Source organism: Colletotrichum gloeosporioides (genome assembly GCF_011800055.1).
Source record: "Colletotrichum gloeosporioides strain Lc1 chromosome Unknown consensus_67, whole genome shotgun sequence".
Lineage (NCBI taxonomy): Eukaryota > Fungi > Ascomycota > Sordariomycetes > Glomerellales > Glomerellaceae > Colletotrichum > Colletotrichum gloeosporioides.
In genome coordinates this window covers 219,333-234,831 of record NW_025544712.1, presented here as the reverse complement: position 1 = coordinate 234,831, position 15,499 = coordinate 219,333, and the positions used below count along the sequence as shown (strand labels likewise).

The window sequence follows — 15,499 nt, the reverse complement described above, 5'->3', positions numbered from 1 at the left end:
ATATCCACAGCAATATTTTTGCCCTCTGCAATTGAGTTTCCCGATTGGGTGCGCACAAAAGCACGTCAGTGGATGGGGGGCAGAACTGAGTTTCATCTCTGGCTGTGACGGACGGCAGTGCTATGTCTGTTCCTGTGTCTGTGTCTGTGGCTGGCGGTTCCTCCGATTTCCCTCTATGCTGATGTGTGACACCTGCCCCTGCGCAGCATATGTCGACCAGCTGCTGAGTGAGACCTCTCTGTGGCCTCTGTATTCGTGCAAAGGTAAAGTTCTGTCTCTCGCCCACGCTGCCGCTCGTTCCCTAGACTCAGCCTACGCTGCTGTGTGGGACAAGACCGAGCCAACAGGCACGCTCTGTGGCGTCCCCGCGCTGCGGCAATTGTTCAATGGTCTCGCCAGCGTGGTCAAGCATGTCTCGTGCCTGAAGATCGCGCGCGGCGTCTTTGCTTCTGTCTGCTAGCCCTGCAGTGTGCATGGCGTCAGCAGGGAACGGTGTGGTTTTGCCGTCGCGCCACCATTCTCCCGTCCTGTCGCCTCAACTAATATGTGCGAGACGGTTAGGCTCAAGGAGCCTCATAATTCGTATCAATGTGTTTTTTTGCCCCTCCGATGCATCGACGCATCTGGCTCGTTCGCCTCGGCTGAACGTCCGGGGTCATCTTCAGAGTGTGCGGTTCGTGGTGCCGTTTTACAGATTGTGCATACCCCTGAGAGCGACATCGATTGGAGGCTCAGAATTGGTCCGGCTCTAGGCGATCAGCTTCAAGTGACCACTGAACGTTTCTCATCCGGCGGTACTTCGTAGAGCAGTTGATGTAAGGTACCTTCAAAAGGCCAAGCTGATGTTGTGATTGCACCCGTAATGAGGTCCCCCTCCAAACCCCCGTCCCTCATCTCCTGGATTCCGCCACTCCGATGGGGGAGGAAGGCGGGAGGAGAGGGGTGGAGGTGTTCTGGTGGGAGGGAGGAGGCAAGGAGTGGTTCGTGAGCTTCGTGTCTCAGCTCACCAATCCCGTCCGCCGGCGCGAGGAGCAGCCCCTAGAACGGACGCCTGTTCAGCCTTTGAGTGGCCATGATAGGGCATTACCGGCAGTCGTCCGTAGCACTATGGATGAGGCTTCCGCTGGCTTGGAGGCTCCCACTGTCAGGCGGCTGAGGGTCAGCAGGGTCGGGATAACCCCTCTGCGGGCTGTATGGGTAAAACACCGCAGTAAACGGATGATGGCGATCAGCGAGCGTGTCAGACAGATCCCCAGTCCACTACCTTAATTCTGAGGCGCTGGAGACAAGCCAAAGGCTGATGAGACGACGGCAAGGTAGGCACAGTATGCGAGCGGTACGAGTACACGACGGCGGTATGGGGGCCACCGTGTTGGGCACCGTCTTTTGTCCCCCTTGTCTCTTTTTTCTTTGCGGGTGCCGTATCTGACGAGGAGCAGGCCACGCGGGACTTCGTTACGGGTACGCTGTGGTCCGTGGTGTCGATGACGATAATGAAGCCGAAAAAGGAGGGTGGATATGAGCGGGCGGCGGGAGGGTCCAGCGGAAGAACAACGCACAGAACACGAGTAGGATCCAACGACGGGCATGTAGCCAAGACCTCGTGAGAGATGAGGCCGAACGACGTGCGCGAGGTGAGCTTCCTTGGCCTTGTTGGGGACCCGGGACCACACGATTACCGACCAGCGCATACAATGGACAGCTTCCGGCGGCGGTGGGGTCTGGTCGGGTCGGTTGGTATTGGTATTAGCCATGCGGACTCGCAGAGAACCAGTCGTTAGGTTGCGATGGTGGAGTGATGAGCAGTGGCACTTCCTGAGCGAGACGGATAAAGTCAATAGACGTGATAGCCGACCAGTCTGGGTTTGGGAAAGTTCATGTTGGTATCAACCTGCCTTCCTCAACTGACACTGACTTAACATTGGCGTTGACAAGACATGGCAGGTGAGCTTGTCGGAGGCGGTTTAAGCTTGTGGACTTGGCTCCGGATCAGCGTGTCTCACACCTTCTCCTGCTCATGTTCCGTTCCTTCTTTCCCCTTGCCTCTCTAGTTTCTTCTGATATGCTCCTTCTCCTGCAGCAGCAGCAGCTCGGGCACCAATGCACCGCTGGAACATACAGGCCCTTGCCTCTGCGGCGGCTTTAAGAATAAGCGCTGTCTCGCAGAGGTCTTCTGATGCAGAGACATTTCGCTGAGGAAGTCGAGAACCCTCTCGGATGATGTCACAGAAGGCCAGATAGCAGAGGCGGGCCGGCTAAGACAGAACAAGACCCCTTGCTGCCAGGCCTGCCATGCTGACGCTGCCTTGCTAGCGCCAATTTGGTGATTGCTTGCTGGGACGCGGCAGCGGTAGCGACGAGAGGCCGACGACGGTACCGAGGATACGTACATGCAGAGCCTAAGTACACGTACAGAAACCAGTACAACATTGAACACGCCGTGTTATTGTGTGTCCCCAGCAGCATGTTGCAGCAGTCTTCTTACAGGAGTAGTGTATCCGTAACTGCCGCTAAATTCCACGCTTCCTGCTGAGCTTGAGCTTAGTTTGGCAGGCACTGTGCTCTGTCCCTGTAGAATGCCCCAATCCCCAATCTCCAAGTCTCCAATGTTGTGCGGTGGTACATGCTCCGGCACCGGTGACGGCTGATGGAGACATGTACCCTGCCATGGCCCCCCAACAATGGACGGGGCACCAAGAGAGAAGGCAATATCACGGCTGGGACTGCTGGAGCCACTGCGAATTTGGGGAAACTGGAGCCCAGCGGGAGGAACATGTCGTGTAATGTGAGCGCAGGGTAAGGTACTTGCAGACTTGTAGCAGTTGGAGTGCTGCTGCTGCCGTCCCGCCGGTCCGTTTTGAATTCTGGCTGCATTTTCTTTTACATTTTGGAAGCATGGGACCGCGTAATGGAAGTCTTGTCATTAGTCAATTAGCTGCACGTTTGGGGCCAGATTTACACCGCAGGTTTGACGCCTTCGATAGTCAGTCGGTGGTATCGAACCAGCCTTTTGCATCCATCTGCAGCAGCATGCAACTTCATGATGATGATGATGAAAAGGCAGTAGTACTCTGTAGGGCCAAACCAGTATTACCGGCAGATGCAACGAGGCGTTCCACCCCTTTGCCAGCAGCACAGAATGATCATCGCCAGACCCCCAAAAGCCAAGCTCGCCTTCAGGGACCGGACCAAGCTCTTCCCGTCGTTCGTCCTACACTCAGGCCCTGAGCCCCTCGACTTCAAAACGGAGGACACGCAACTCCTCCCTTCCACGCCATCCTCATTGTACGTGATGCTGCAAGTGTCCGGGGCATCCCGCCATCGTCGCAGGAGCCGCAGCCATCCGGAGCCCCCCGCGTGTGTGTTCTTTTTTTTCCTGCTGCCCTGCCCTGCCCAGTGGCCACAGCGTACGATATTGTCGCCTGGTGTCTGTACCTGACGATAGATGACAGCCGCAAGGTATGTACTTTGATATCCAGCTGCAGTACATGCATGCGTGCCTATCGGCTGTCATCCCTGGGCTCATTCTTTTTTATTTTTGACAATTCGTCCTTCCGTGCTGCTACTGATGCAAGGCAAAGAAAAAGAAGGTGTGCTGGGTTCGACACGGCTGCCGTACCGAGTGCCAAGCTTCGGGCGGTGGAAACGTTGCCGTGCGATAAGGCCAAGAGTCTCCAAGGCGAAAGGTGCGCACATCGCAAATCACCGAGGCGGCTGCTCTTGCATTTCGTCTTTTTCTTCCCGAGATACGTACTTCGTTGCAGTTGCCCTTTTGTTTCTTTCTTTTGCTCCTGTTGCAGCTTTCTTCCACATGGCCAAGTACCTGCCTGATTGTTCCATACCTAGTATCATGTCTGGGTAAGAACATCTCACCTTCGTGTATCTCCGTACTGCTTCCTTGAGTCTGTTATCAACATAAGGCAGGCAAGGCAAGGCATTGAAGGCGGGCCTTCCTCAGTCATCAGGAGTCGCCGTCACCGTCAGTCAGTCACTGCCACGCAGCAGTTGCAAGCTGTATGGATGCATGGAGTATCCGTAAGGTACCTCACCTCACATTGAATGACTGCCCATATGACTTTCACTATTCTGGGAGTGGAAAAGCCCATCAACCCGGACCCAGTCCCAGTCCCAGTCCCAGTCCTCAGTTCCTGGCCACCACCCCCCGGCCGTTCCCTCTCCCCTGTCCTGGTTCCCTCTTTCCAATGATCGAATCTCTGTGGCTAACTAGTCTGTCTGGTCTCTGGGATCACTGGGGATGGGATGCGAATTGCTCCTCCCCTCCTGCTTCGTCGAACAAGGATCTGATGTCCATGGCTATGCCTATCTCCTTCTCTCTCCATGCCATGCGCCCTCATTCTCACCCGCCCATCTAATCCACTTGCGTTCCCCGTCCCATCCTGTCCACTGCCCATCCCATCCTGAACCATCCCATCCCGCCCCCCCCGTCTCCTTTCCCACCGTCCAATTCAGCGGTCCCAGGCCCGCAACCCACAGTATCTGCTCCGTACACTGAATAAGGTACTTACTCTCCTACAGAGTACTTTACTGCGTACTATTCGTAGTACTACGGCAATACGGTAGGTACACTCTGCAAAGCGCCGAGTGCACCGTCGAGAAGGAGGGACGCAGGCAAAAATAAGAAGAGCCAAGACCTTGAGGATATATCAAGAAAGAGCCCCTGTGGCCTTGCCCGCCCTCCCCTACTCTCAGCCCGCTTCGTTGCTTGCTGTTACCCGCGTGTATTCGTCTAGACGTCGTCCACCTGCTTGCTGCTTTTGCTGCTACTCCGTCACCTTCGTTGGAGATTGAAAGGTTCCCCGGGTTCAATAAACCTGCCGCTCGCTCCACGCATCCCTCCTGAACTGTTCTTCTTTTTTTGCCTACCCTTCAGGCGCATCAATCAACAACACTTTAAACCCGGACATCCCGCCCTTCCCTTCGAATTCACCACGGGCGCGCAAGACACTGATCTCACCTCTCCGGCCGCATCGCTCGCTACCTCCAGCTCCAGATCCAGATCAGCATCAACAACCTCTTACAACGGGCGCCACCTCCATGTGAACCCGGTTTGAGCGTTAGTGTCACTGTTCAATCCCACTTTCGCTCCCACGTCTACTACATTGGCTGTACCGCGTCTTACGTCTACATACGCCAATACGTACAATACCCGCCGCACCCACTCTCCCGATTCCCGCCCAGTCCAGTGAATTTGCTCCGGCCGTCACTCACGTCCCTCAATTCACCAGAGCGAGAGACCCCGTCTGAGAAGCCACTTTAAAAAGGAAGCAAAGATCGATTGCCAAGCCAAGCAAGGGAAATCAGCTCCTCGACTTTTCAGAAACCCGTCTCGCTTTTTTCTCTCTCTTCCTGAACCCCCCTCCCCTCTCAGGCATCGACCAGGGATTCAGATCAGACCGGTTTCTCCTCCTGTCCGCAACACACCTGGTCCGCAGGACTCATCAATCCCCAGCACCAGCTCTCCACACTCAAAAAGGCCACTCTCGCCGCCTCAAATAGACAGCACAGTCTCCCAACGTCAATCATCATTCCGCTCGTTTCACTTAGACCGGAATATCCGCCCGCACACCTGGCTTTCCAGTCCCAAACAACATCGACGTCTACACAAAAGCCTCTCTAATCCATCGGTTTCCTCTTTGGAAACACAAAATCAACAACACACCACCGCCGCCTCGTCTCGCACACAACGCCAGTCGTTACCATCAGCCATTCGGGAAACACAACCCGTTTGCCCACTGCATTCGCCGACGGCTCTGTCCAGCAGAGCTAGTTAATCGATGGCTGCCAGCTTTGCGCGCGCAGGCCTCGTTACCGCAGATTCGTCTTCAACCATCGGCAGCATGGTTTCCCAATCACCCGCCGACGGCACCCCGGGCCACTCTGATGCCGGCTCGGGCACCGGCACTCCCAACTCTTCTCCCCCCGCCTCCAGACCTCGCAGCCCTGAGCTGAAGAACGCAACGACGAGCTCTGCCGACCTCCAGCCTCTTCCTCCCATGGACGTCAAGAACATCTGCTTCGTTGGTGCTGGTTTCGTTGGTAAGTAACGCACGGGTGGCAGCTGTCAGCTTCACTCTCCTTTCTTTTGCCCTAACATGACTCTCGTCGACCCTTCATCCTGGCTACGCTAGGTCCTTGCACAACGAGGACTGCTCTGCATCTACAGCACATCCCCAGTGGCCGTAGTCATCATCATGAACTCTACGAGTCTGAGCCGCGAGCAGCCGCGCCAGCGACTTACAGACGCAGCCGCTCCGATGTCGTCAAATCGACAACTCGTATTCGACTGAGTCAAGATCGAGCTAACCACATTCGCAGGTGGCCCAACTGCTGCTCTGGTAGCTCTCCACAACCCCGACCTGACTGTCAACGTTGTCGACCTCAACTCCGACCGCATTGCTGCGTGGAACTCTCCTCACCTTCCCATCCACGAGGCCGGCCTCCCGAAGATTGTTCGCATTGCCCGCGATGGCACCAACGAAACGACCGCCTTCCTCCCTGCCATTGGCAAGTCCCTCAAGCTCGGCTCCCGCAAGCCCAACCTTGTTTTCACCACCGACGTTCAGCGCTGCATTGGTGAGGCCGACATTGTCCTCATTTGCGTCAACACGCCCACCAAGACCTACGGTCTCGGAGCTGGCTACACCGCCGATCTGAGCGCTCTCGAGGGCGCCAGCGAGACTGTGGCCAAGTACGCTAGACCCGGCGCCGTTATTGTCGAGAAGAGCACTGTTCCTACGGGAACTGCCCGCATGATCAAGGAGATTGTAAGTTTTGACACTGGCGATGACATGAGCAAGTTGCTTTTCCCACGTGCGATCGTGATGGGCTCCAGTCAGCCCCTTGCGGCACAGCATTCGGATTTCCCCCCACAATCCGGGTTCTCGGGACAGAGCCGCAAGGGAGCACGATGCAGCAAAGTTTGGGGCAGTGACTAACTCCGGAACAGATGGCCCAATACCAGCCCGATGCTGAATTCGAGATTGTCTCCAACCCGGAGTTCCTTGCCGAGGGAACGGCCGTTCGCGACCTTATGCACCCCGACCGCATGCTCATCGGCAGCTCTACGACTCCCGCTGGCATTCGTGCTGCCAACGCTCTGAAGGGCGTCTACGCTTCCTGGGTTCCCGAGTCCAAGATTCTCACCGTGAACACCTGGTCCAGCGAGCTTACCAAGCTGGTTGCCAACGCCATGCTGGCTCAGCGTATCAGCAGCATCAACAGCATCAGCGCCCTCTGCGAAGAGCTTGGTGCCGACGTCTCGGAGATCAGCCAGGGTATTGGCGCTGACTCTCGCTTGGGCAAGAAGTTCCTCCACGCTGGTGTTGGTTTTGGTGGTTCTTGCTTTGAGAAGGATATCCTCAACTTGACCTACATGGCTCGCACCCTCCACTTGGACACTGTCGCCGACTACTGGATGGGCGTTCTTGATATCAACAAGTACCAGCGTGAGCGCTTCGCTCAAAAGGTCCACCGGGCTCTGAACGGCAACCTCCGCGGCAAAAAGGTCGCCATTCTTGGCTTCGCTTTCAAGGAGAACACCAACGACACCCGCAACAGCATTGCTGTCCACATCATTGCGGAGCTCGCCCACGAGATGCCCAGTGAGATCGCCATCTTCGACCCCGGTTGTGATCCCGTCGAGGTCATGGATGAAGTTCGCCACTCTATCAAGGACCAGCGCGTTCTGGATCGCGTCAAGGTCCGTTCCACGTGGCGCGAGACTGTCCACGGCTCCAGTGCCATGTGCATTCTGACCCCTTGGTATCACTTCCGCTACCCCAAGAAGGCTCAGGCTTCTGCTCGCCGCTCTTCCATGTGGAGCAGCAACGAGGCTTCCAAGGAGGAGGCTGCTACCTTCATCAAGGAGGCGCCCTTGTCTGAGATGGACGTTGTCGAGCTTGAGAAGTTCGTCTCTCGCGGGGCCTCGCACACCCCCGTCGACCCCCTCAAGCGTATGAAGCCCGAGAACGCCTGCCCCGAAAACTGCAAGGGCTGCAACTTCGACGCCGCGAGCGAAGACCTCGGCGACCCCATCGACTGGGAGTGGACCGCCTCTGTCATGAAGCGCCCCCGCCTTGTGCTTGACGGACGTAACGTCGTCTCCGGACCCGAGCTTGAGAAGCTGGGCTTCACGGTACAGGGCATCGGCAAGGGACTCGTCATCTGAGTTCTAGCTCGAGTTGAGTCACTGCATACAGATCGAGAGAAACGGAGTCGGGAGCGACATGGGAGATGCTTTGCATGTTTACAAGCATTCACGGCCGCACGTACATAAATGAGTACTATGCTGCACAGTAAGGCGTTCAGGACAGGGCAACGGGCAATGGGCGGCGTACATTATTATTTCTTCATGTCTAGGGAACCGACTTTTGGATTCCTTAGACCATTCGCTTTCACTTCCCCACGCTGGAGAAACATTTTGGGTCTAGCCACCTTTGTAATTCTGGCCTTTACACAAAAGCTGCCGAGAGGTAGAGCAAGAAAGCTTTCGCTGATAGTGGGATCAATATACCCAACCTACATGTTCTAAATATTTTTACCCGGACTTTTAATGGTGATGAGGAATGATTGTGACCACTAACGAACTGGAAGCCATCACCAACCAAGCTTGATGAGCCGTAGAAACATGTTTCTTTCTATCCGTCACCACAGCTCAGTCAGCAACCACCGAGCCAGCTCGACGAGGATCTCCTGTCGGCAATTCTCTCGCCGAGCCACAAGCGAATCCACTCTGGCCTGCCACGGGGCGATTGCGCGTCACGCCCCCGTCGCAGACTGTGCGGGCTTTTGACAAACGGACGGTCCCCTGTTGCGGTGGCCAAGGTCTGGTAATTTATCTGAAGTTGGATGAGGGTGGGGACGTTACCCAACTCTATTTGAATAAACTCGGGTGTGACAATTTCGCAACAGTGGTCCGGGGGTTCCACTCTGGTGGGAGGAGAAGCCAGCAATACGCGGGATTTTAGGGGATTGGATTCCTAGAAGAATGTTCTTTTCTTCACTCGAAGGGGGTGGAAGATGGGTTTGGGGGCGAATTGGGAGGATTGAGGGTTGGATGATGATGATGATCTTTTTGGGGGGTTTGTTTCAATGTGGACGGCTGTCTGTGATTGATTAGATTTCTTTGGTGTAGTGGTAGTAAAACGGCGGCTCATTTCGATTTCAATTTGCGCGGTGGTTACAGTCTACTCCGGTTAGATGCTCCGACGGGTTCCCATTGGCGGGCATGATTCAGTCGCGAGATACTGGGTCGGATTGGTGGCCCGTAGTGCCATGTTTGTGGTCCTATCTGGGCCTTTTTTTTTGCGTTTTATCTACATTTTCTCTGTTGTTCATCTGGTCGCTACGTCATTGTGCCTGATGTCGCGACTTTTCTTTCTTGTCCCCCCCCAGGACAAGTGCGCCAAGTACATTGGCTGACCGAAAAAGCTTGGCCTGATTTTGGCCCCTGAGCGAAGGTCCTTTTGGCTCCGTTCTGGACTTGTCCCACGGGGAGCGGCGCCACTGGAAAGGGTTTGTATGTAACGGAAATCCACCGTCTCGAACGATTGTGAGACCCTGAGGGATTGTTTCTGTTGTATTGCAGTTGAAGGATGTGCAGATGAGATCGTGATATGCCGAGGTGTGGGTTGTTTGGAGCGAGGAGGGAGGCTCCGCTGGGACCCGGTTGGAGAAAAGGAACAGGTCTAGATTCCTGTGCGATGCGCGTCTGGAATGATGGAGAAGGGGAAGAAAAGGGGGTTTGGAGTTGGCCGAGTCGGGACCGGGGTGCGCTTTGTGGGAGCCTGGCCGGTTGACGTATGGGTGGAAGGCGGCGTTCGGGGCCGAGTGGTCGGGTGAGGCGCCGGATAACACGGAACGGGAGGGGAGGCGTGATGACGAGGCCTTTGGGTATGGTTAGCGATACCGCGCCGGGCTCGGGAGAGGAGTGCCGGATGGGAGTTGATGAGCAAGAACGCGTATGCTTATTGCACACATTAATATTAATTTTGAGCGCCAACTTTGTATGACAGGAATCTCAGGTGGAGGAGTGCAAGGCGGGGCATTTTGGGGGTTGAAACTATCACCAGTCGACGGCCGCGTGGACTCATTGGTCTCTATATGCGCACACGATGGGTGGACGGCTCGTTTTTGCCGTCTACGAGTTCAACATTTTGAACGGCTTTATTGCCTCAGCTTCGTTTTCAAATGTCAAGTGCATGAGCGGTCGCGAGCGGCTCGCATCATTCGGATTATGGTGAGCCGAATCTGAGGTAGTACCTTCGACTGGCAGCAAGCTTTCAGGCAGCCTTAAGTAGCGCCAAAATACGCTTGATTAAACGTCTACGGCAGTATCATCGGAGAATGCTGCTGTGAAATCTCTCACCATGAAACTTGTTTACCATGGCAGAGTATTTGAGAAACCTTCAAGACTGGATTTCGTTCACCGGAAAGTAGTAATCTTCCCAAACGTATCCGCCATCCCCCAAATCCCAGCCCTCAACCCGCTCAACTGCACAATCTGCGAGTGGTCCACGAACAGATTCACATCAACCCCAAACTCCCTCACATACCAGTTGAACACCGCCGGGTCCGCCGCCTCGAACATGACCTTCTCCATCGGCAGGTCCCGCAGGATCTTCTGGATCACGTCCGTCCGCCAGGATGCGACGTTCTCCGTGATGCCCTCGCTCTCGATCATGATGCGCTCGACGCCCATGTCGATGAAGCGCTTGCCGAGGTCGACGACCTTGGTCGGGTCGGACTGGCTGCCCATGCTTTGCAGATCCGCGGCGGCGGTGTCGCCGCCGGCGCCGAACTGAATCCCGATCTCGGGCTTGGGGGTGAGGTTGAAGGACTGCACGCGCTCGACGAGGCGCACCCAGTCGGAGGGCGGGAGGGAGAGGAAGCCGGTGGAGAGCTCGATGACGTCGAAGCCGAGGCGTTTGCAGGTTTCGAGGTAGCGGTCGACGGCGGAGAGGGGGGCGGATTGGGTTAAGACGTGCTCGATCCAACCGCCCTAGGATTTGTTAGGTCAACTCGTTTGGCGAATTTAGGGAGAAGGAAGGTTGTGCGCACCGTAGAGACATAGACGTCATGTTGGTGAGCGAGATCGATGAGTTCCTTGAGTTTGTCTTCTGGAAATAGGGAGAAGGAGCCACCGGCGAATTTGAGGCCGTCCACGTAGTGACCCATCCTGGAAGCGAGTGTGAGATACAGGAATTTCACTAGGTAAATCGGGGGTGCGCTCACGTCTCGAAAACATCTTCAAGGTACCGCTTGCCCATGACCGAGTAGTAAGGACCTCGAATTTCTGTCACCGACTTGGTGCGAGGCTTGGGGTCCCGCGGGTTGTGCCGGATGAAGCCATAGCCGTTGTCATCTTCAAGCATCACCTTTGGTCGCGCGGCGGCTGTGGAGGCTGCCGGAGTCGATGCCGTGAAAGACCGGGTAAGCGGGGCGGAGGCTAATGCCGCGCGGAGAGCGGATGCGGCCGGTCGGAGAGCCGATCGGCTGGCTAATCGGGATGCAACGCCGGAGGCCATGATCGAGGTTTGGGGCTATGGGGTATTTCAATAATTCGCTTGCTATTAGATTTTCCGGTGTTTTAACCATAGGTTAAGGTCTTTGTTTTTGCCTGTTCAGCCATCTTACGAGTGCTGTCTTAAGTAACTGTCTTCTCGGGGACACGTAGATCTGAGGTCGACATGACATCACATTCTTCGCATTCGATGTGTCACATGAGAACCACATATCATCGAACACCGCTCGGTGACCGAGATGTTGTACGTAAGTGATGGGGGAGATGATGCGAGCTGGATGGCTAACTTGACACTAAAATGACTTCTCAACTGCCCAGGGTCCATAGTGGTCTCGCGATTGAATGAAAGTTGGAGGCGGCGTCGGGATTATTAGCACTCTTCAACATTATTTCACCGCGGAATATGAACGACTTTCAGGTTGGCAACTCCGCCATATATGTACCGAACACCTCCCAGATTGCGAATAGAGCCGACCTTTGTGTGACAAGCGTCCATTCTCAATAGGTATTGAGGCCGTCTCGATATGCAGAAACAGTTTCACGACCAACAAGAAGTCACCTGTTGGTTACCGTTAAGACTGGACCTGCCTGTTGATATGTAGGATTCTTTGCCAAGGTTGAATTTGTTCTTTACACACCTTAATCTAAACATGAATTACATCAAGAACCTACCGGTGACCTGGTCCATGGCGTCACAAATATCAACCGTCTTTCCTCCAGCTTGCATGGTGTGAATTGCCTCCAGGAGCAATCTAATCTTCTTGATGTAAACACCCCAAGGTTCTGCCTCCCGCAACGTTTTAATAACCCAGTCACGATGTATACAGTCCGTGGTAGACAAGCCGGCCAAGAACATCGATGAAGGCAGGATGGATGGCTGTGAGTTGGCTCGCGATGGGTCGTGTTGGATCCTGAGTTGATGCCGGAGGATTTTGGATATTGATTGGTTCGCGTCAAAGATTGGCATCGGCTGCACCGCGTGAGAACGGACTCATTCAAGGTAATATAAGAGTTGACTTACGTAGACTTGTGAGAGGTATAAAATGGCCGAGTGCAGAGCCGATGAAATTATGTGATAGTTATACTCGGCTGGACCAAGAACCTTATTCGTTATGATGTCAGAAGCCTGGGCTCCCGTCGACTGAGGCCTATCACGATCGCAGGGTTTAAGCTCCCTGCGAATGCTCTCATACAGTAACTTGATCTCCGCAGTTCTTACAGGCCCGCTACTGGCGAACTCTGCCTCGAGTTGGTCGTGGAGTCTAGCATCAATCTCGCCAATTTTGTGACAGAGAATGTCTGCTCGAAGTAGGCTATAAGACGGAGTAGAGACGATGGAGGTGTTGAAGGCGAAAATGAACGACAGAGCAGGTATTCTCTCGAGAGCTCGCACAAGCTTACCACGTCCCAATCTGAAGCATGTGCCCCGCGCGTCTAGAAGAGCGAGACGAAGGACTATTCTTCGGACGAGACTGTTTGGGTCAGCTAGCGCCCTTTCACATTCTTTGGTCGATACGATTTCGGCAACCTCCGTCATGAGATCGAAGAGAGCGTCGATACTACCACCCATGATATGAAGCTGTTTGATCCGGATGAAGAGGGCCGAGAGAAGACTTGAAATCTCTTTTGCATGAGTCTTTCTGTATTGACAAAAGGTTTCCTCGGCCAGCTGGTTGAATCTGGAGGCCCCATCGCAATACGCCGGGTTAATGATGGAGAGATGGGAGGCCGAGAAGGCGAGAATAGCGTAGAGAAGAGGCGGAAATGTCAGCGACTGCGTAAGCACCGAGACGAACAGATTGCTAGACTCTTTCGCACGGTCGCCCATCTTGGAGTAGCCCTTGATAGACTCCAGATAATGTTGAATCAAGTGGCGGTTGTCGTCGTTGACGACGTCTGACACGTCGCCATGGCTCTGAACAGAGAATTCAGCAAGAAGAGCACTGGAACTGTCTGCCCCAAACTGCCAAACGACAGCTGAGTCAACGCCCGTCAATTTTGCCAAGCTCCGAAGAGGATTGCCGATAGTTGGGAAAGGGAAGAAGTCATCAAAGTTCTCTCCTGCAAGATCAAAACCGAAGTAATCGGTCTCGAAGCCGAGATCCAACCCAGGAGCGGCGGGATGACTATTCGGTGTGCCAGGAGACTGACGAGATGCATGATCAATATCCTCTAAGGGGCTATCTCGTGTGATTGTCGGTGTCGGTTGCTTAGACACTGGTGTAATGTTCTCGTTGTTCGCTTCGGTCGCACCTGACGAGGGATCAACTGAGGACAGAGGCCCGTTCTCTGCGGCTTGCGATTCCTGTCGACGTTGACCAATCGTCCGCCTTCGTTTTGGTGGTGGATCATAATCCTCGCCAGGCTCTGGTGCCCGCCATTGGCATTGAAATCCCAGCCGTTCGCAATTGAAGCATGTCGAAGGCTTGTCTGCTTCTGTGTATGGTGTTGAATTTGCATTACTGCAGCGAATCCTACGTGTTTCACACGTGTAACATACTACGCTGGTGTCAGCTAAGATGGTGGACCTTTCTTTCAAGAGAACTTACCGGCACGCGGGCTTTTCCTCACGATGGTCATTGTTTTGCAGTGAGACTACCAGTTCACTGACTATGGAAAATAACAATTATGGTGATATTTAATGGCCTATAGCCCTCAAGATACGCTTGCAACGGTGTTCTGTGGCATTGGTCAATTGTAAGGAACTTGTTGTTTCTCCTCACTTGTTTTCGGCCACCAAAAAGTAAATCAGGTGTGACTATCAATCGGAGAGCGAACACGGCCGGTATTAATAGCTCCATGACCTCCGCCGCCGTACGCGCTATGCCTCTTATGCCCATATATGGCTAGTCAGCGGGGTCATCCTTGGTGATATGTCTGCGAGTAGCCGGTCCTTGTGACACTCGGGGAGCCTATAGTTGTCTAAAAGAACTTTGATGGACAACCCGCTCTACGCCGGACTGTCAACGGTTCGTTATTCGTTTTATCTTGCTACTTTGACTTCGGGTGAGCTTCACAGATGTGTCGTCATGTCAATCGCGGCGTGTGCTGTGCTGTGCTGGGCGAACAGACAATTTCAATGAGTTTTGATCACTACGGACAGATAATGGAGTATGTGTAACCAGACGAATAGCCAGATATCATCGAGAGAACAACGACGTTGGGGAAAGCGGTAGGCCCAGTGAGAGGAATCACCGTAAGGACGCCGAAGAGGATGATGGATAATGGTTTATAACAAACCAATAACGATCGAATTCTCCGTCAATACGGATAGCAACGCTCAGGGAAAACATCGTGTAACACCACACGGCATCGTGCATTGAATGATTGATTGTGCGTACTACCAGCCCATTGCCCCTGGGCCTCTACATGGCATATCTAAAGGTCTCTAATCGCTCTAAGTTCGTCTTATGCGTAAAATCAGTCCTTGACCCAGGCAAGATACTGAGGTTCTGTTCTTCAACACTTCTCTGACGCCGTGAGTTTTCACGATTGTACCAGGATATCTGGCAAATCGGCACTGCAATCACAATTGCGTAGCAAATTACTAAGTCCTTCAGATGAGCGCGAGTCGACCAAAAGCGCAGGCCACTTACTCAACATTCTGAAAGCCATATGTTGTGTTGGGGCCTCGCTCTTCAAGAAGAACTCTATGGCTTCGTCAGTTGATTAGTATTCTTGTTCTTAACCTTCCATGCTTACTCACGAGGACATGCTATCACCCCATCAGCCTAGCCCGCAAACGCAATTGCCGATGCAGTCGATTTCCTTGTATTGGCTGCGTAGGTTGATGTCATGAGACCCGCGTTGAGTGCAAACGACGTTCCGTGTCTGAATTTGAGTTGAGTTGAGCGTTGTCTTCGAAGCACGGGTCAGACTTACGTACAAGTGACATAGCATACCCGAGGCCTTTCTAGAAGCCGTTATAGAAACCTGGGTAACATGATACTGTTTGTT

The 15,499-nt window shown here is 54.0% G+C and overlaps 3 protein-coding genes across 3 annotated transcripts; 1 reads left to right on the top strand and 2 right to left on the bottom strand.

Annotated features, from left to right (window-relative positions):
• Positions 1-5,795: 5,795 nt before the first annotated feature.
• GCG54_00005463 (UDP-glucose 6-dehydrogenase) lies at positions 5,796-8,188 on the top strand (the record flags this gene model as incomplete). The annotated part of the gene is made up of 3 exons (XM_045405485.1): positions 5,796-6,057; positions 6,337-6,785; positions 6,968-8,188. The coding sequence occupies 3 exons, from the start codon at positions 5,796-5,798 to the stop codon at positions 8,186-8,188; spliced, it is 1,932 nt and encodes a 643-aa protein (XP_045260466.1).
• A 2,256-nt stretch (positions 8,189-10,444) lies between these two features.
• GCG54_00005462 (Protein HEAT-STRESS-ASSOCIATED 32) lies at positions 10,445-11,561 on the bottom strand (the record flags this gene model as incomplete). The annotated part of the gene is made up of 3 exons (XM_045405484.1): positions 10,445-11,020; positions 11,080-11,197; positions 11,254-11,561. Coding segments are annotated over 3 exons (1,002 nt in total), but the record flags the coding sequence as incomplete, so codon positions are not given.
• A 636-nt stretch (positions 11,562-12,197) lies between these two features.
• Positions 12,198-14,122, bottom strand: GCG54_00005461 (uncharacterized protein; the record flags this gene model as incomplete). Its single annotated transcript, XM_045405483.1, has 3 exons — positions 12,198-12,512; positions 12,564-13,978; positions 14,092-14,122. The coding sequence occupies 3 exons, from the start codon at positions 14,120-14,122 to the stop codon at positions 12,198-12,200; spliced, it is 1,761 nt and encodes a 586-aa protein (XP_045260464.1).
• Positions 14,123-15,499: the final 1,377 nt, after the last annotated feature.